This window comes from Synchiropus splendidus, chromosome 1 (genome assembly GCF_027744825.2).
Source record: "Synchiropus splendidus isolate RoL2022-P1 chromosome 1, RoL_Sspl_1.0, whole genome shotgun sequence".
Lineage (NCBI taxonomy): Eukaryota > Metazoa > Chordata > Actinopteri > Syngnathiformes > Callionymidae > Synchiropus > Synchiropus splendidus.
In genome coordinates, this window is record NC_071334.1 from 46,326,026 (window position 1) to 46,346,968 (window position 20,943).

The 20,943-nt window shown below is 43.5% G+C and overlaps 3 protein-coding genes across 5 annotated transcripts; 2 read left to right on the plus strand and 1 right to left on the minus strand.

Moving 5' to 3' along the window:
* The first annotated feature begins 2,276 nt into the window (after positions 1–2,276).
* Positions 2,277–3,164, plus strand: LOC128763610 (proteinase-activated receptor 3). The gene has a single exon (XM_053872640.1). The coding sequence runs from the start codon at positions 2,277–2,279 to the stop codon at positions 3,162–3,164; it is 888 nt and encodes a 295-aa protein (XP_053728615.1).
* A 715-nt stretch (positions 3,165–3,879) lies between these two features.
* Positions 3,880–7,143, minus strand: LOC128771012 (zinc finger protein 883). The gene is made up of 2 exons (XM_053886093.1): positions 6,929–7,143; positions 3,880–6,457 (listed from the first exon to the last, which is right to left on the minus strand). Exons 1-2 carry the CDS (start codon positions 7,116–7,118, stop codon positions 4,983–4,985), a joined length of 1,665 nt encoding a protein of 554 aa, XP_053742068.1. The 5' UTR covers positions 7,119–7,143; the 3' UTR covers positions 3,880–4,982.
* A 64-nt stretch (positions 7,144–7,207) lies between these two features.
* On the plus strand, positions 7,208–19,821 carry LOC128752660 (PH and SEC7 domain-containing protein 2). 3 transcript variants are annotated; one of them, XM_053854102.1, is made up of 20 exons: positions 7,208–7,390; positions 7,651–7,678; positions 8,560–8,647; positions 8,735–8,832; positions 8,894–8,989; positions 11,667–12,204; positions 13,417–13,492; positions 13,586–13,826; positions 13,894–14,574; positions 15,223–15,303; positions 15,380–15,492; positions 16,791–16,849; positions 16,928–17,017; positions 17,108–17,151; positions 17,227–17,399; positions 17,580–17,650; positions 17,736–17,884; positions 17,953–18,097; positions 18,292–18,438; positions 18,599–19,821. In XM_053854102.1, the coding sequence occupies exons 6-20, from the start codon at positions 11,767–11,769 to the stop codon at positions 18,881–18,883; spliced, it is 2,793 nt and encodes a 930-aa protein (XP_053710077.1). In that variant the 5' UTR covers positions 7,208–7,390; positions 7,651–7,678; positions 8,560–8,647; positions 8,735–8,832; positions 8,894–8,989; positions 11,667–11,766; the 3' UTR covers positions 18,884–19,821. The 3 variants fall into 3 exon arrangements, with proteins under 3 accessions (XP_053710077.1, XP_053710076.1, XP_053710078.1); XM_053854101.1 differs by lacking the exon at positions 7,651–7,678; XM_053854103.1 differs by lacking the exons at positions 7,651–7,678; positions 8,560–8,647.
* Positions 19,822–20,943: the final 1,122 nt, after the last annotated feature.

Genomic DNA, 20,943 nt, shown 5'->3' on the forward strand with positions numbered 1-20,943 from the left:
TTTGAGTGCTGAGGAAGTGTCTTATCTTGTAGTGAACAGTGTCAGCTATTCAAATACGGATTATTTCAGTCCAATATCGTGTCGTTTTATTATTACTGGATTATTATATCTGCATATATAATATAGATGCAGCTTACCCATTACTGCATGTTTTTCATTTTTTTTTATATTTTTTGCAAATAATTAATTTTATTACATATAATAATTATTTCAGTGTATAAATATAAGACAATTCCATCTCCAGCAAATGTTTCATGTCACCTGTATTGTCGACCATTAAATTGAAAATTATTTTTATTTTTCTATTTGGTCTTCATAACATATAATTCAAATTGTACCAAGTTAAACAAAAATTCTATTTACTCTGATCTTTATGTTTCAAGTTTCTGAACTAAATGTATTTGTTTTACTCCTGAAACTCATAGTGTGTTATTGTAGCTTTGATATATCACGGTAATAAATGTTTGATCAACTGTTTGTGAGTAACAAACGTGTTAGTTAGTTACTGCACCATGTGTTTGGATGTACGACAAAGTACCTTGATTTGATGGTTGCTCGACATTTTATGAAGAAGAAAAAACAAATGATGTCAAACTTGAGACCTGGGGGACCAATAGATATTGATTCTAATTTATTAATTATCTACAAGCCATGTCAATATTGGAATCAAAGCAAATCAATGTGTGTTTTCTTATGGAGGTCCATATGCACATATTTGACAAAAAAACACAAAGAAATGATATGCCGTAATGTAATAATACTAGGTTTTTAAAAAACACAAAGAATGTATTTGATACTTCTGAAAGGTGTGTCAAAAGTGAACACAATTGAACATCAAATAACTATAAAACACAAATAAACAGGTCCAGAGAGGGTGGAAAAATACACATGAAACAGCAGAATAATCATGCAAAATCTTTAAACAAAGCATTGAACACAATTATTCAACACAAAAACAGTCTCAATATTGAGAGCAGTGCTCCCAGTCACCATGGCATAAACACAACCTCTTTCCGTACAGTGCACTGTGAATCCAGGGACACACCAGAGAGCAGATCTTTTAAAAGCGATGGTCAGCGTTGTGCTTCTATCTGGATCGGCGTGCACCGGACGCGATGAAGGAAAACAGCGAGCCACTGAAACTGAAAAGCCAGGCTAAAATGAAGCAGCACAGAGCGCCATAATAACCAGCCGCTCCATGCTGAAAACAAATGACAGGGAAGCGATGCATCGGCTACAATCCGAGCACAAGTTTTGCATTGTCGCCCTGACGATTACTCGCACAGCTCCATGGTTAGATGCTGCATACGTGTGCACAGGAATAGGATGGAAGAGCAGCAATCGCAGTTTCACATGCTTCACACACAGTGGGAGATGAAGACTTGAGCATGTATTAGAGTGAGCTGTCCACTTCGACAAGGTGGCTCAAGGAGCAGAGGAGGACCATGTTTTAGAAAGGACCTCCAAGGCAATGGGCCATACTTGTGCCTTATAAAGATTTTGAAGCACTGTTATTTTGTCTACTGGAGCAGTGGTGTAGACCAGGGGTTCCTAACCTTTTTGTTCTGTGGCCCCACATTTCCCAGAACAAATGAGCCTGGGACCCATTCAAGAAATAGAAGTGATACATTACTCTTGACTTCATTTGTGATCAACAACCACATTCAATCTACTTACACATAAACAAACCAAAACCTTTTGAAATGACATGAAACCATGTGATCATGGCAAAGATATTTATTTGTCATCGAAACACTCAACTGGCAGCAGAACCAGGTGCAAGTCATATTCATCAATTTAGTGAAGAACAAAAGGAAAACCCTTGATGCAAACTGTTGAGAAAACTGGAAAAACTGAATAAAATTAATGCGATAAAATCATGTGTATATATCACAAAATTAATTCACCAGGCCACAAGGGGTTGTCTTTTGCTGGGGGAAGGACAAGATGAGCAGCAAGCGGCCGAGCGAACGGTGGTGTGGAAGCTGCGTGCTGTCATGGTTGAATACTTCCTGCATGGGCAGTTCTGCATCAGAACCTGGTCAGGTGAAAGGGGAGCAACAAGTGTGTCACATGAGCATGGTGTTGTAGGAACACTGAAGTATGAGGAGCACTACTTATTGCCAAGAGGGCGAAGTTGTTGGAGACACCGTCGAGGGCAGACAAAGAAAGAACTGGGGTTGAAGATGGCGGCTGCAATGAAGCCATCACAACATGGCACATCTGATGCCTAACTTCAGCTGCTTCTCTTACAGATCTTGCTCTGCCCAGGCATCATGGAGGTCCACTACATCAACAGCACCATGCTGTTGGTCTCACACAGGCCCTTCAACTACACGGTTGTGGAGAGGACGGTGTACGAGCGCTGCAAGGACATGCCTGCCGTTCTCATCTGGTATCTGTGTCTTCAGTTCATCAACATGTTCCTGGGGATCCCAGCCAACATCATGGTACTGTGGCTGATCCACAAGAACAAGGGAGACTCCTCCACCTCAGACATTTTCATCCTCCACCTGGCCATTCTGGACGTCCTCTTCTGCCTCATCCCGCCCCTGGAGCTGGCCAACATCGTCTTCCTCACCACCAGCAGCACTTGGTATGTCCTGCACTTCTTCTACGGCATCAAAGACTCCTCGCCGCTCTTCCTCTCCTGCATCTGTCTGGACCGCTACATGGCTGTGGTGCACCCCATCACCTTCACCGAGCTCAAAGATCGCCAACACAGAGCTGTCCTGGCCATCGTGGTGTGGCTGGTCATTCTGGCCTACGCTGCTGCCAAGTGCGTGGGAAACATCTTCAACTTTGAGAAAGTCTTCACCGCCATGATCCTGGCCGCGTTTGCCTTCATGGTGTTCTGCAACATTGCCATCCTGTGGGCTCTTCGGCAGTCCGGGCCCGGCCGGGACGAGATGCACCCGGTGAAGAAGAGAGCCTTCAAAATGGTGGTGATCATCCTGGCCATCATTGTGTTCAACTACTTCCCTCCGGTGGCTCTGTTCCCTTTCCAACACTACTTCTCTCCGGACGTGTTTCGCTGCTACGTGCACTACGTGGCTTTTGGCTTGATGGACTTCAGCAGCAGCATCCAGCCTATGCTTTACCTGTCCAAGGAGAAGCTGCCGAACGCAAACTGTTGCCAGACAGGGGCCAGACACGAACCATAGAGACCAATGAAATATTAGATGGCGAAATTTTAAGACTTATTTCCTGGTAGGAGACAAGATAATAGGACATATGGTAAAGGGCATCCAAGACTTAGGAGGTGGGGTCAACGGAGCCTCAGTCTCCGTCCCTTCCGCTTGGTCTGTGGGACCTGAGATCGATTAAAAAAACGAATGGAAGTTTATGGGGAGATCAAAGTTATTCCACTTTTCCTCCTCCTGGTCATTCATGTATTCCTCCAAATGACACCTCAGGGCCGTCATGTACACGTTGCCTCAGTTTTGCTTGCTTGATCGACTGCGCTCTGCTTCCACCTTGTGGCTAAAATATGGAGCTTGATGATCGACTCGTTGCATTTTTTTATGACGACAAAAAGAGTTTTCACTTCTTGGCCAGATATTTATTTGAGTGATACTAGAGTTGTACTTTTTAAATGTGTTTGTACACTATAACTCTCGACTCCTCATGATGCAGTTTTGCTCTTAGTGGACTCAAATGTCAATGGCAGATTTTAGATTTTCATTGCCCTTTAATATCAAACTAAGACATGAAAATAAATCTCTTTTGTCAAGCATAACTGAAGTTAAGATATTAACACACATTTTGAAATATTTCCAATTTCTCCAGCATTTATTTTTTTGTTGTACTATTGCTTATTAACAGGTTTAAAATGCATCAACTTTAGTACAAACACTGCCATTTCCCATTCCCCTGAATACACAGTATGTTATTGACTTCTGAAAAGACTTGTTTTTATTGTGCCATCTCTGCAGTAGAATAATAAAATATGAAAAAAGGATTTATAAACCAACATAAATAACATCATCACATATGAATAACAGGCAGTGTGCAGTATAACTCACTATACGTCAATACATAGTTTTTTGCATAGGTGTGAAAAAAATAAATAAAAGACAGTTGTTGAATTCAACACAGTTTATTATGTAAAATGACAAACAATGAACTGTCTTATTGTTGAAACTGCAAGGCAGCAGCAAGAATAAAACAAATCTATTTCCAGTTTCTTTTGAAAGTCTAATGACCAGAAACACATCCACTTTCCAGGCGGGACATGTGCTGGTCATATGTGAACACAAGTAACATCAAGACAATTCACATGTTGCATCTAAAGCCCAGTTGTGAAAATTAATAAATCGATCAAACAGTCGTGACAGACATTTCAAGGGTGGATCATCTGCTTTCCAAGATTTGAATGAAACCATTGCTAGAACATTCTAATTTGTTCAGTGCTATACGTTTAACACCAACACATTGAGAACAGCAAATGAGTACATAAGAACATTTAAGCAACCTGGAGGTAGACTGACAGATTGTGTATATACTCTCTAGAGAAACACAAAACGTGGGCTGCTCTACGATCAAACAATTTATTTTCCTTTTAACCTCTGGCTAACACAGGCAAGGATACAGACTGCCGACAGGCCTTATATATAAATTACACATTCTATATTACAGCAGATTTTTCCATCAGCTTTTTCTCGAACAACTCAGCAGTGAAACCTTTGTTTCTTTTACTACTTTATTTGAGCCTGGATCGGACCAATCCCAGGAAAGCCTGATCCTCATGTCAGCCTGCTTGAGCGGCAACATCATGACTGATTCATGATGATATCAAGGAGAGCAATAGGTGTATTCACGAATAAAACCGCAGCTGAGTAGATCTGCATCTTTTAAATGAAATATTCACATTTTAATAAATAAACAGAATCATAAAAATAAAATATATAGTACATATATATATCGAGGGACCTTCAATGATAAAAACTAATCTGCTGCAGGATAACAACTCAAATCCCCTTTTAAGGTGATGAGGACCCAGAAGGGTTTTCTTCACGCTTGTGGTGATGCACCTTAATGTGTTTGTTCAGCGACGACTGGTCACTGTAGCTTTTCCCACACTGGTTGCAGAGATAAACCTTGTCCCCGGTGTGAACCTGCTCGTGTCGCTTCATGTGGGCCAGTCGACTGAAGCTCTTGTTGCAGACTGAGCAGCTGAACTCCTTCTCTCCTGTGTGGATCCTCTCGTGAAGTTTGAGGCTGCTGGCTACCGTGAACTTTTTGTCACAGACTTTGCAGCTGTAGGGTCTTTCTCCCGTGTGCATCCGCATGTGGATTGTCAGGTGACCGGTCTGGCTGAAAGTCTTCTGGCACAGCTCACAGCGGTAGGGCCTCTCGCCAGTGTGGATCCTGAGGTGAGTCTTCAGGTCCCCCAGGCCGTTGAACCTCTTCCCACAGTGAGTGCAGCAGTATGGCTTCTCCCCTGTGTGGATCCTCTCGTGAATGCGCAGATTCCCAGTGTTGCTGAAGGTCTTCCCACAGTCCTGGCAGCTGTACGGCCTCTCTCCAGTGTGAGTCCTCAGGTGGACTTTGAGCTGGTTGAGCTCATTGAAGCGCCTGTCGCAGTGAGTGCAGGCGTACGGTTTCTCTCCCGTGTGCAGGCGCTTGTGAATCCTCAGCTGACTGGAATGTGCATACGTTTTGGAGCAGATGCTGCAGCTGTACGGACGCTCCCCGGTGTGGGTGAGTCGGTGCGACCTGAGGAGATCAGCACGTTTAAAATGTTTGTTGCAGTAGCTACAGGTATACATCTTCTCACCAGTGTGGGTCGCCACATGGAGGTCGAGGGAGTTCTCATCATTAAATGTTTCCGGACAGTGGGGACAAGAGTAAAGATTGTCCTGGATGTTCATGTCAACATTTTCAGGAAGCTCAGCTAAATGGGGGTTTGCTTCTCCGAGATTTGTTTCATCGGCCGAAACCTCTAACTTTGGATAACAGCTCCACCTGTCAGACTGCACTTCCTCTTCCTCGTCTTCCTCCTTGACAAATCCTTCATTGGAATCTCCAAAGCAGTCAGGTTTGACAGCTACATCACTCCTCAAAGGTTCCTGAAAGTCTTCAAATGAGAGAGCAGGAGGAAACTCATCTTTACAGTCCAGCATGAGCTCTGAGTCTTCAGTCTTCAGAGGGAGCAAAGATGAAGGTGTAAGGTCAACTGCACTCCTTGACCAAAAGCTAGACTCCTCCTTCACAGTCTGTGTGGTTTGTGTGGATGAATTGGTGCATGATGGGCTCTGAGATAATGATTCCAGCAGATGATTAGACTGAAGAGCAGACACGCTACTCCTCATCTTATCCTTGTGCTTCCTCCTGGAACTTTTTTTGTCGCTGCTGCATATTGACACCTTGAACAAGCCAGGTGAGGGGCTGATGGGAAGTAGACTGTTCCGATCTGAAGTCAAACTCTCTGTGGGTGCAGTGGGGGCCATCACACCTACAGAAATGAAAGAAATGGAGGTCAAGCAAGCTGCTAAAACTTCAAAATAGGGCGACACAATCAGGGACTATCGGCACACAGCGTGAGGGTTCAGTCCTGTTCCATGAACAAACAAGATAAAGACCATTCAATTCTTGACTAACAAAACACCTCTATACAAGTGGGTCACTTTCTGAAACTGCTGCAGCGATTGTTACCAGCATTTCATCAATTGAACTGGTGCCACATCTTGCGGAACAAACAAGCAAGGCAAAATTAATTCCAAAGACAAAAGTGAATCTCAATCTCACAAATCGTTTTTACTGGTGAGTGAAGCTCGTTGTTTGATTTCTGAGAGATTAAACGAAGCGACTAAAGTCGATCATATTTCGCCACAGTGTGTCGAGACTGGAGGACACGTCCACATCCACGTCTCCGTTTGTCGAAACAAAAGGTCGATGTTGAAGTGCCCGGCTCAGGTCGACCCACCTCGGCCTGCAGCCTCCAGCCCGAACAACAGCCGCCGCAGACGTTCGTTCTCCGCCTCCATCTTCTGCATTTTGCCTTCATATTCCAGCAGAGTTGGCTCAAACGAGCGGAGAATATCTGTCACTGTCACCCTGAAGATCTCATTCAGCGTGCTCTCCAGAGCCGTCCTGAGCTGGCTCGCCTGGGCCATGTTGGACAACACAGCCTGCAGCGGCTTGTTAACACAGCTGGCTTTCCGGCTCAAGCTGGCGGCTGGAGCCCCCTGCTGTCCGGGAGTGCGAATTGCACACTCCGGCGCCAGTCTCTCTCGAAGATAGTCTTCTGTACCACCGGTGCCATTTTAGCTCAAAAGCAAAACAATTCCAGAAATTTACAACCACCATGAGCTGCTTTCAACACAAACCCAGCACCGATAGGCGGAAGAACAACGAGTAAGCTGCAAGGATGCTCCAGAAGTCGGAGGTAAGAGGCTTGTACCACAATGCTAATGATGCTAACGCCGCACGTCACTCATTTTTGTCACCATAAATCCATATGTTTCGTAAAAACATCTTGGAAACCTTACGTGACCTTTTGTTGAGGCAGTTTGCCTTCAATAAAAATCTTCTATGCGCAACTGGGTTTTAGGAATCCTGTGGAATAAATCCTCTCATTGGTCATTTAACGTTGAATTCTTGAAGTTCACAACATTAGATGTTTATTTTTTTACTTTATACTTGCAGTACTGCGTTCATGTGTACAGGAACAAATGTAAGTATTTCTAGAAGATTAGCTTTTGTTTTATATTGTTTTGATGATTTCATTTTACAACATTTCATTACATTTTTACAATAAATCCTGGTTTGAAATGCGTCGAAAAAAACTGTCAATTGTTGTTGCTTTTTTTCTTTTCTTTTTTAATTGGCACACCTCACTAATCTGCTGCTCTGCAGTGGTACTTGCTCCTGATAGTGGGCACATGGGCATCACCTTTGGACCAGAGATCAGGTCTATATCTTTATATTCTGCTCATAAACCTTTAGTTGCACGTGAGCCACTAACCCGTGGAATATTTGATTGAAGACGTGGACCTTTTCCTATAGCTTCCTCATCTGTAATCATCTGCCCAATTTGCCCGTATGAAGATGGCAAAAACTAAAATGAACTTTTATTCATTTAGCTCAGTGAACATGCTAATGGGCAAGGTGCTTTAGTTGTTTTGATGTGCTGGTAGCTCCACAGAATTTGCCAAATTCTGATCATTCTGTATGTAGGAGACAAAATTGGGATCTTTTACAAGAAGATCAAAACGTAAGCAAGCATAAGCCTAACCACTTACAGCCATCTGGGATGATTTCAGTAAAATTACACCTGTGAAAATCGATTAAATCAATTATGTCGGACACCTGGAGAGCACTGACCAGCAGTACGCTGAAAGGCATTCAGTATTGATCCCCTCCTCAGTGTGTAGAAAGTGTGCGTACATGCAGGTGTTTTATTCCACCGGGACATGGCAGAAAGGAAAAACTGAAAAGGCTATTTTTCTTCTCCAACCATCAACAAAGGGGATGGGTATTTCCTTGTTCTGCTAAATAACCTGTGCATGTGTAGCCTGATCAACTCCTGCTGGTTTAACCACATCATGGTTGCAGGAATGAGGCTGAGCCACTCCCCTCGCCAGACCTGTATATGTGTGTCTGCATGCCTTCAAGTTAGGGGGCGGGGACCAACTCCTCTGAGGTAGCTTTCAGTCATCCAACAATCGTCACGTTGCCTTCTTTTCCTAGTTGTACTCAGCTGCTTTCTCTTTCTCATCTTCCCGTCCAGACATATCTGCTAAGGCGAGCCTGCTTGGATTGTCATGGACCGGAAGCTGGAAGAAGAGCCGGGTCCAGACTAGGACTTGGTTGCAGAGGAAAGCGGATGTGAGTGATCTCTCTGTACTCGAGCAACACTTGTTTGCTTACATGTGTGCGTTCTGTGTAGGCTGAGAGCTGACAGTGGTTTCACCCAGAGTGTGTGTGTCAGACCTCTCACACGCTGGCTGGTCATCTGATGTTGCTGTAAAGAGCCTGCAGGGAGGTACGTCATTTCTCATGGTTTAAATGAATGCTTTTATTATTATTCCAAGCTATATCTGCTTACAACTTTTTATTCATTTTTTTTTCTTCAAATTTGCATATCATTTCCTGCATTGGGTGTCATTTCCTCTTTCTTCTTATCTCATCTATTATCCTTTTGTATGGAGAAGAAGATGACGATCTAATGTCTGAACTTCCTATTGTACCCTACGTCTCTTGGTGTTTCCCCCATTAGACACGTGTGAATATTGAAATGTCAAAAGATACAGATTCACTTGACAGAAGATGGGTCATCAGAGACTCAAAATATGATTTTTAAAGTTCACCAAACTCAATTTTCCACTCATTTATTCACTCAGTCTCAGTTAGTTGGGTTTTGTGAAACACTTATGAAGCAACAGCATTTGGTGGACCACACAGGAACTGAAGAGTGAGCAGCCATGCAGGAAGTGTGTTCAACACTTGTGGCGGATGTAAGTTTGCTAACATGATGGGGATACGCGTTGAAAATAGCAGAACACAGTTGGATTACTAGACATGTGTATAATAAAGCTAACTCAAGTGTGCGACAGAATGAAGGATGAGGAGTCCACACACTCACATAAAGGCAAACACAGGAATTGGGAACGGCACTAATCAAACACTCCATTGTTTATTTTACTGCATGAAAAAAAAACAAACACTTGCTTTTTGTCGATTTTGTGTCAGGTTATGGCCACTGAGACAGAAACCTTCAATGCACCAGACTCAGCCACACGCTCTCACTCTTGGGTTCAAAAAGACATAGGGAAATAGATGTCTCGACCCTGTCCTATTGCCCACTTCTTTTAATCGTGTTTATCAGGTCCCACCTCATTGTTTCATCTGATATGGATGTGCCATGATGATGACTGTGAGGTCCCCTTTTACACATAATATAGCGGCGGGTGTTAAAATAGTCACCAGCCATGTGAGTGCTTAACTGACAGAGCAGGTTTACACTCACCTTTATTTCCTCAGTGTTGGGATCATGGTATGATATAACACACTCTAAAATGATGTCAAGAGATGGAGAGAGCATTTTGTTAGGCTTGATCCAGAAAAACAGAAGCGCGGAAAATCGATCTTGACTCCTGTATAAAGGACACAAGAGATGGTGAGGCACAGTGGGGTTATGTGGAGGGATATCTCAAGGCAGCTCTTTGTGACTGTTAAACTCCACACTCCACTACACTCCACTACACTTCAGAGAAAGACAAGACTCTGTCAGCAAACTCATTGGCACTGCCTCGCTCCCTTCTTTTTTGTTTCTTCTCCGGCTCTGATGCTTATGAGAACCACATCTTGCGCAAAACTTGTCATCCAATCTCAACATCTAAGTGACAAATGAGACTTACAACATTTTAATGTGACGGAGAGGTTCTATATTTGGCTCCTGTGTCGTAACTAGTAGCTGATTCACCATTTCAGGGTGTGGTTTCATATCAGATCTCCATCTCTACATCCTTGCTATAATAAAATCTCTCATCTCTTTCATCACATGAATACAATGAAAAACATCCTTTCCTGTACTCTACAGACACACTTTTTGTTTTTTAATTCAAAATCTTCTGGCCTTGATATGAGATTCCCTGCATATGATCTCAACAATTTCAAAATCTTGTCCTTCTGGCAGGGTGACCGTGCAATTCAGTGATAGTGTGATAAACTCAGGCGGCAGACAGTTTAACTGTTTGCCAGAAAAGACTCCTCCTCCTTTTTAATCCACCAGACTCTGACAGGCGTGTGTCTCTGTGGTCGAAAGCGTTCTGACTGCAAGCCTGCAACACTGACTCACCACAGAGAAAGAAATTCGAAGAGTCTCGGGGGGACAACACCATCTACTAGTATTTTACTAGGTGCATTAGATCTTAAGGTGGAAAGTAGGGGGTTGGTTTATGTGTGATATCAAATGTGCAATTTGATACTAGCAGGTGAGACTTAAGACAAGTTTGTTTCCTGGTTTCGGGGTTAAGCCTTTGTTTTCTTTATGCTCCAGTTTTGAGGATTTTTTTTGGAAATTATAAAAATGGATGCATTGTTTCCTCATGAAAGATCTAAAAGAACCTTCACGCAAAAAATGTCTGTTTTAGAGTCAAATGCAAGATAGAATCCAGTTCAAACATGTATTGATTTTGCTAAAACATAGCATGTTTACTTGTTAATGCAGATTCAAGTCAAATCATTTGGCTTTTTCAACATTTCATCTTCAACCGTTGCAGTGCATTACGGGACTTGAGTGTTTGTTTTTTGCTAGGGAGCCAATACGAGTCAACATTCTGAAACTGTGTCCTGGCCCATATATAAATACACTACGAGCCAGATGTGGCCACTTGGTCTTTGGTTTGAAATACCTGTGCTAGTGCTTTGGCCGAACCTTCTCCTCTTAACTATTAATAATGGAAGATAAAATGTTCATGGATGCTCTTTCCTAGTATAAGAATTGGTGAAACATAGTTCCAGTTGAAATGTCTTTTCATTAAATGTCTCCCATAGCCCCAACTTGATGCCGGGTAACTTGCCACATTCAGGCAATGTATGAAAGACTTTTTGTTAAATATTTATCTAATGATTTGACCAGTTGCTTCAGGAAGTAGGTCACTGCACAGTGCTATAGCAGACACTCGTTCTTGAGTGATTAAAGAAGATTTATTCTGCAGATTCATCCGGAGCTCTCAACATGAACCCGGACGTGATGTTCTTGTGGCTGAAGAAAATGATCCCACCGTTGAGCTGACGTTGTCAAGGCCTGACTCACTCATGGAGGACGAGAGATCTGTCTCACCTCAGCCGGATTCTTCTGATTCGTCAAAACCTCAACGACCTTCCGGGTGCCCTGCAGAGCATATAAATGGACACTATGAGGATGTGCGCAGTGAAACAGCAGTGCGGTTTCACCAGGAACTCGCAACGGAACAAACAAATGGAGAAGAACAGGGACACAATGCTGATCAGTGGGAGGAAATATCATGGTCTGTGCAGCCTCTGACTGGCAGCGCAGCATCAATGTCCTTTGCTACAGTGCAGTGGGATCTGCCCCAGTCCGCCCTTGTCACGGAGGAAGGCACATCCTTGGGTTTTCAGAAACCTCAAGACTTTCTGTCTCAACTTCTCACACACACAAGCAACGAAGAAGATGAGTCTGATGTTTGGATGTTTTCTAAAACAACTGTGGAAATGAATGGAAGCCACAACAAGGTGAGTGGAATTCAAGTCTGTTTTTGTGTTGTGTAACTTGGCTTATTTTGATGATGTCTTTTGGTCATTTTGTCTTGTCATTGCCATGGAAGGGTACTGATAAAACTGTAGTATCAAGTCAGAATTAGAGAGTGACTTATTCTGAATTGGAAATGAAGGTTTCAATATCACTTGTCATTTTTATCTTAAAAGGATGACAAATATTCCCTTAATAGCTGCCACAAAACTTTTATCCAACCCCTGATGCACACTGCATCTTGTGCACGAGATGAATTGAAATGTTACCCTTATGATTCTTTAGTGTAGAAGAAAGGAAAGTATTTAAAGAGGATTCAAAAACACAAGTGATATTTCATTACATTTGAAGTAACGATCAGTCACTAACCAGAATAGACAGCTCTGTAGCACAATGTTTTGCCAGTTGGTTCAAAAGTATGACATGAAGCCAGTCAAATGTGAATTATAAAACTGTGCGTGCGTGTGTGTGTTTTTCTGTGCGTCTATGGTGAGGCAGCTACATAACTATGTTTGAAGGCTTGAAGACTTCAGGTTAATTTTAGAAAGACGCAGCCTCAATGGTGGAAAAACATTGCTGCTCTTTGTTTCATCATTTTCCTACTATTGATTTCCAGATGATCTACATCTGATTTCTCAGCATGTGCTTAACGTCCCTATGTAATTTGATTATTTTGCTGTGGCTTATCTGTTATCGAGGTAATATAGGTAAATCACACATTAAAGCTAGTGAGGTCAGATGCTGCTTTTATGCACCTGGTTTGGCTGACTCATGCTGTTTTTTCCACTTCATCAGACATTCTCTCGGTGATGTGGTGGATTACTTTTGTTTATACAGGTCTATTTTATATGTAAGCTTGCAGCTGTTTCTACTGTTTCATAAACCAGTTTCAGTCTCTCCCAACAGTCTTTTGATGTTTACCAAAACTTGACTTGAAGAAAATGTTTCATGCTCGACCAAGAAAGCTGTTTGGGTGCTTTAAAATGGACTCCCCTTGGTCAGCAGTCATGATAAATATGTTGCATGCCACATTAGTTCCATTTTTGTGGGGTATTTCTTGTGGTTTTGCTGGGGGCGGGGGAGAAGTCAATGGAAGATATCAGATGAGCATCTTCCCACTGGTGAACCCAGCAGCAGTCACAAGCCTTCTCACGTAACACAAGTTCACGATCAATGATCTGTGTTGCAATTTCCAGCCATGTGATGCGGCGGAAGAGGAAGAGCCCCAGAAAGGGGAAGATCTGCTTCACAAGCTGGTCAACAGCAGTAACGGTGCGTATTGATCTGAGAATCTTTGTTCATTCTGGCAGTTGTTGAAGCTTGTTCTTCCTCAGCACTGAACTAATTTCTAAAAACATCTGTTAGGAGTCACAGTGAGGAGCGATTCGGGCAGGAAGAGTCATTCGATCGCTGTGGAGGCTGTGAGTTTAACTGACATTCTGGAGGAGACTGCAGATGTTTTGCAAGTGGAAGAGGACGAAGAGGAGCCAGATATTCTACTCAGGAGAAAGTGGGAGTCAGAGGACAGAGAGTTGATTTCATTTAACGGTGTCCACACGTGTGAAGCACCTGAGGATGAGGGCGATGGCACTCTGCTCAATACTCAGTGAGTATCAGTTTCATTTATGCTCTTCTCTTTTTCACAGCTGGCTATTACTTTACAATTTTCTTAGGAAACCTTCAGACACAAGAGAAGCTTCAACTATAAGAAGTGAGGCATCTGATGTGGATGCAGAGACGGAAACAAAGGAAGGTCTGACTGTTGCAGCTAGAAATCGGTACGCTTCTTCATCTTCGCCGAACATGACCGGGAACCTTTGCGGTGACAGCGACCAAACAACGACACAAGACATTAGCACATCAATGACACCTGAACGCTCAAAAGTGGAGGTTACACACACAGGGGATCAAAGTGATGAGTCAGCTCTGGTGGGACAGAAACAACCTCTGACACAGACGTTTGTTCAAGCTGATACATCGGCCGTTTCCACTCAGTCAGAGCAGACGGAAACACCGGAGCAGAATGGATCGCAGCTCCAAGCGACACGCATGTCAATGCCGCCGACAGATCCGCAGAAGACGGATGAGTCAGGAGTGTTGAAACATCTGTCTTCACAGTGTGAGGTCACACGGAAGAAAGTTTTCCAACAGATGGACCCTATCGCTGAGTCAGCAGAGCAGGATGGTAGCACTCAGGATGGCGGCGCTCAGACAAACGCAGGGACGGTCGAACCCACGAACCATCACATGAACGGACACAAGGAGGACAGCGAGTCAGCCCGTAACCTTGCTGAGCGCCTCTTCAAGCTGGATGGGATCCAACGTGTGGAAGTGGCCAGGCACCTGGACAAAGAGTAAGGATCAGTTTCAAGATCATTTTACTGTTCATGTGAGCCGAAAGCAATGGCAGTCAGTGTAGAGGTCATCTGTTGGTATTTCAGGACTGAAGAAGGAACACGTAGCCACATTACGTACTGGAACTTTTGAGGGCATCTTGGGTAACTGTCAGTAGGGGGTCAAAGCGTCTCAGCCAAGGTCTTTTTTTTTTTTTTTGCTTTCTCACAGATCAGTGTTTTTCATCCTTTTTTAAGCCACAGCACACTTTGTTCATAAAAAATGTCCATCAAAGGAAACTTGGCCAAAGCACAAGAAATGTGGAAAATGTATTTGTTTAAAAATATCTCCCAATATTAAGTCTTTAGTTTTGAAGTGGTGCAGAAAGTCTTTGGCGTCACAGATCCGACAAAGTCGTGAAGGTTTTTGGTCAAGTTAGAAGCGCATCAGGTCGAAAAAATAATGTCAAATAAACAGTTGACGTCTGTGACCCTGATTTTCAGTGACGCTGTGTTAGATTAACTGATGCTTGGTCAGAAACACCTTCAAGATAGTTCTGATTTGTGTGAACATGTGTCATTAAGAGACATTCCTGCTGAGATTCTGGAAGTTGATAAAGTTGATGAATAAATTCTGCGACCATTTTGTCCCTATTTGCTCTTTCACAGCAACGACTTCAGTCGAGCTGTGGGCAAGGAATACTTGAGATTCTTTGACTTCAGCGGACAGGATCTGGATCATGCCCTCAGGTGAGACGAATGGAGGAGGAGCGCGGTGAGACACCTGACAGAACACGCTGCCTCAAGTCTTTGCCTCTGCTCGCAGGTCCTTCCTGAAGGTGATCATACTGATCGGGGAGACTCAGGAGAGAGAGCGGGTGCTGCAGCATTTCGCTCGACGCTTCCACGAGTGCAACCCAGAGTCTTTCTCCTCTTCAGGTCTGTACCAGGCTACACCTGCAGCTCAGGGTAACTTCTGGAAACAACCCAAGCGCTGTATTGCTCAATTTCAAACTCTTACACGTAAACTGCTGGTTGGTTTTTCAAAACGTCCTGCTCCAGCTGTGAAAACATCTGGTCCTGATGACTTCATTGGTTTTAAATCTGCTCCAACTGGATTCCTGTCTAATGAGTCCCGTTTGATGGCTAACAAAAATTAGAAAAACGTTCCCTTCGACATGTTTGTCATACTGTAGTTAAGCCTCAGTGAAGGTCTTTGTAATATGACCTTTCTTTCCACTGGTGGATCTACTTCACACGCTTGTAACTGCTGACATTTTGATCATGACTCCAGATGCCCCCTGCTGTCGCTTTCTTGCACAACACTCATTGTCATTTTTGTTGTTTACGTGTCGTGTCTGTGCAAACTACTCAGCATATGTTTTACTTTAATTTCACCCCTTTCAATGTTCTTCAAGTTTCAGACCTCTTAGTAAGGTCAGAACTGTAGCCATTAGCTACCTTTTGGTCAATGTGTGTTAAAAATGCATTTCCTACTCTTAGTTAAAGGGTTAATTTTGTTAATTAAAACAGTGGTTTTATAATTAATATTGGTTTAAAATTAATGAATTAAAATTAATTAATATTAGGCTTTTTGCTAGGAGGGCGTCTGGGCATTTGCAAAACTTGAAAAATGGATGCCCGATGCTCGACTGTAGCTTGGCCGCCAGATGCCGCCATATACCGCCCTCCTTGCTAAAATCCTGATTAATATTGATCTGCCACCCTTATTTAAATACATTACTTCGAGACACTCCGTTTTTTTACGCTTTAACTATGACCAGTGTATCAATTTTAATATCCGATGGAGGCGCTATGTCTCTCCTCAGGTCCTGGCTATGCTAATGACAAACGCTAACATCTGCTTTCGCCTCTGAGCAACCGTCCCAACATCATCAAGTCTGTGTTACCGTTCAGTAGCAGACCCAGCTGCACACCTTAACGCCTCAAACCGAGTCTAATTTTGAATTCTGTCTGAAATATTATATATTATATGAACTTCAATCTAAGACAAATTTGGAGTTGTTGGCTTGGGACCCTCTAATGTAGGACCCTCTAACGGAGCAGGTTTAGTTGGGAAAGATCCTATAGTTGCTGTCAGCCAGATCATCTCCTTGTAAATGTTTTTGTAACCGTCTTTTAGGCTTGGTTGCAATTCAAAAAGTTTCCTTGAAGTGTCCTTGTCCCGATGCAGCCGACGGCCAGACGTCTGACTCTTTAACTCTCTGTGTCCTCAGGCGCTGTTTTGGCTCTGACGTGTGCCCTGATGCTCCTGAACACCGACTTGCATGGGCAGGTAAGACATTTCCCACGACTCCATGTGCCTTGAAACAGTGACAACTCATGCGTGAGACAAGGAATTCCACCTCCACAGAACGTCGGGAAGTCCATGTCCTCCTCCAAGTTTGTGTCCAACCTGGACGGGATGAACGATGGAGAAAACTTTAGCAAAGATCTGCTGAAGGTGACGTCTTATTGAAACTATATTGTTTTACTTTTCAACAAAATAACCTCAAATTTAACACAAAAAATGTTTCACTTTGACCTTGTTCAGACTCTTTTCAACTCCATCAAGTGTTCGCCGCTGGAGTGGGCTGTGTAAGAACGTGTTTCATACTTGCTTCATTTGCATTGTCCTCTGATGTTTGAGCTTATTTCACATTCTTCTTGAAGTGATGAAGAGGAATTGAGGTGTTCTGTGCTGGGGGATGAAGAGGCGGGAGAGGCGGCGGCGCTGAGGTCCAAGGGTAACCCTTTCCAGGACATTCCACATGACAAGACGGCGCCTGAAGTCAAACAGGGGTTCCTGTTGAGGAAGATCCACGCTGACATCGATGGGAAGCGCAGTGAGTGAGACTCCCCGCCAGTGCTGCTCACATACTGAATCATGAAGGCAGAAGGGAAATACTTATACAACACAGATGTACTTGGGCCTCTTTTCGAACATAAGCTTTTTGCAAACAGACGTGTGAAGACGCTCAACATCCTGTGGTTTATTGCTGAGGTTTGTGGTGTGTATGTTCCAGCCCCATGGGGCAAAAGAGGCTGGAGGACCTTTTATGGAGTGTTGAAGGGGATGGTGCTTTATTTAAAGAAGGTTAGTTGCTAGTCAGTCTTCAGCTTTGTCTGCTTCAACTCCTGTTGTTTACTGGTGTATTTTTGCTGCGACACCTGCTTGTCAGGATGACTACAAGCGTGAGCAGCAGCAGGTGAACGAGGAGGCAGTGAGTGTGCACCACTCTCTGGCTGAGCAGGCCGTGGACTACACCAAAAAGCCTCACGTGTTCCGCCTGCAGACTGCCGACTGGAGAGTCTTCCTCTTCCAGGCCTCGTGAGTTGTCGCCCTCTTGATGGCGGTGTGTCAGTGGCGTTTCCAAAACTGAGGGTTTCTCTCTCCAGATCCAAAATGGAGATGAACTCCTGGATCAGTCGAATCAACCTGGTTTCTGCGCTGCGCTCTTCGCCTCCTTTCCCTGCGGCTGTCGGCTCCCAGAGGAGGTTCTGTCGGCCCATCCTGCCCGCGTCGCAGTCTGCTCACACCCTGGTATGAACCCAGAGGTTAAACACACTTCCGAAGATTCTGATTCCACAGAAAGAAAGCCGCTTTTACTCAGGTCACATCGTACTTCAGGTCTTAGTCTTAATAACTTTGACCTCATGATCTGCCAGTCGACTCATGGATAACTAACAGTTGCGATAATGTGATTTTGTACATGGTCTTTTTCTGACTCTGTTCAGGAGCGTCAGCTTCAGTCTGCAGCAGGGATGCTCCAGTCCTTCCAGGCTGACCTGTCGCACCTCCAGCAGAACCCACCAGAGAGCAGAAAAGCTAAAGCCAGAGAGCTGGAGGAGCACCGGGTCAGAGCCCAGTACCTGCAGCACGAGGTGAGAGAGGCTCCTCAGATCAGGAAGCCTAGTCACAGACAGGCTTCTATGGAGGTGTTGAAGGCTAAACTGCAATGGTTTCTGCCTCGCACTACACACTGTGAAGACAGAATTATTGCTAAACAAGGAGTGAATCGAATTTTTCGCTGAAACCTTGCAGATGTGTCGGTACCAGAACTACATCTACGTGCTGCAGTCCTGGAAGAAAGTGAAGAAGACCGAAGACGGCGAGGTGACTCCTGAAGACCTGACTCTGTTTGAGAAGATCATCTCTGCCGACCTGGGGAGCGAAGACGACGAGGCAGACGGACTGAAGAAGTCTCACTCCAGCCCGTCTCTGGAGCTGGAGACGGCTCCTCCACCTGTGGTCAAGGTCCGACGCAATATTTCAGAGAGGAGGACGTATCGCAGGCCCATGGTCCACCGCTGGAATAAGGAGGCATGAGTAAGCTCAGTGATGTGTCGGTCCTGAGCGACAGCGCAGGAACAGAAAGACGTCTGATCAGCTTCGTTTTACTTCTCGTGCACTTTTCCCGGAACAAACCTCAGGAAACCCCCAAATTTTTCTGGACCAAGGAGTCTTTTTTTGTTTTTAATGCGTTGTAATTTATGATTTTTTTTTTTTATTTGTGTCAGAAACCTTGCGCCGTTTTGTCAGTTTTTGGCAGAAAGTGTCATAAAATATTCAACCACTAGAGGTCGCAGTTGCAGAGGTTATTTCTGTTGATGAAGACAACAGGATGTGTTTGTGACATTATGACCATGTTAATGAGCGGTTTTTGCACTGCGCTTTTAAAAGTGGTCACAATGTTCTGTCCGAGTGTTGTAGTTAGAGCCCTTTAGCACTTTTGTTTGTTTTACTGTTGTTCAATGTTGTTACAGATGTTTTTGTTTACTTGAAAAGTTCCCTATTTCTTAACTCACAGGTATATGCAAGCAAACTGACTTCATGACGTCTCATGTCAAAATATCTAATGTTCTTGAGTTACCATGAAGGATTTTTCAGTATTAAAAAGATGCCTTTATGTCGGTTTACTTTAACCTGTTTCATAGCACCTGAGTGAGTCTTGTACCTTTAGAAGCCCAGGATGACATAAAGCCATATTAGGGTTAGACATGTGTGGAGACATTCACTTCTTAGCTTTTCTTCCTCAGGTAATCTCAAGATGCTGTTCTTCCATATTGCTGTGCCAGAGTTAGTGTTTTTCCTCTTCATCTTTATTGTCACCACCACACTGGGAGTGTAGTTCGAGTGGGAGATACCCTTGTCAACCATCCAAATGAAGTGGAACCACCTCACCTGGTTCCTTTCCCACCAAAAACCCTTATCAATCTGAATGCTGTTGTTCATTCTGCAACATTAAAGAGTCTCATACTGTTAAATGTGTTGTTTCTTTGTGGCTGTTTAAAACAATTCTTCAACTTTATACTTATTATTCAACATTGATAATGCATTTTTTAAATTTAACTACCGTTGGTTTTCTTAATAAAGAAATAATTACGATCAACGACAGCCATGTATTAAATGTAAGTCTAGTAATACATGATGTATCCATTTCGATGCATTTGAATATATACATGAATATATTTCAGTTAAAAAAAACATGCCACGTTTAAATTAGATGTTGACTTTTAAGCATGAAAACTGCAAGAAAACATCGGATTTTGACGAAGAACCGTGGCTTTAAAATGACGGTGATGTTATTCAGCAAACAAAGTTATTATTTAATAGGTTACATTAAATATATCATTGAAAAAAAGTCCAGCCGGTAGGTTTGTAATTAAGTCATTTATGCGCCATAGATGACGCTAGATCAACCAAAAAAGCGAGAAAACACGTCGATATTTTTTCTGCACCGTTGGAGGTTATTCGGCAAAGAGAACACTAGGTGTCGCTGCAGCTCAGGCAGGACAGGTGAGACGCTGCCAGTCGACCAGGTGCTGCAGATCAAATCCAGACAAAAAATGTTTTCTGTATCACAGTTGTTTAAGATGTGGCTTTATTTCACGATTCATTCTTGTGGTTGCTGTATGACAATTCTTTTCTAATATTGCAAAGTACAACCTAACTAACCTGCACTGTGAAACATGCTTCTGAGCGGTTTGTGACTAGAAAACGGTGGAAATTCATGCACAGTTCTTCTTGAAGAAGTTTGGAAAAGCCATCTACCGACCAAGAGAGCGTGGAACGAAGAGAGAAAATGGAACGTATCAGACACGTGAGTCTGAACAGAGTGGAGTCCGACTTTGTCTAGGAGAGGACTGACTCGCTGAGGGGCCTAGTTAACGTGATAATGCCCGACTTGTTGTCCCCTGAAAGGAAGTTGTCTCCATCCACTGGAATAACAACAGCCCATTAAGATAAAGTCAGATTCTGCAGATGAAGGTGACTGATGGAGCGGATGAGTGACAGGGCCCCCCCAGGGCGGGCGCAGCACCTTTGAGGCAGGAGGGTGGGGCGACATATTTAGGTGGCCACCATGTTGCTGTGGTCAGATTGAAATG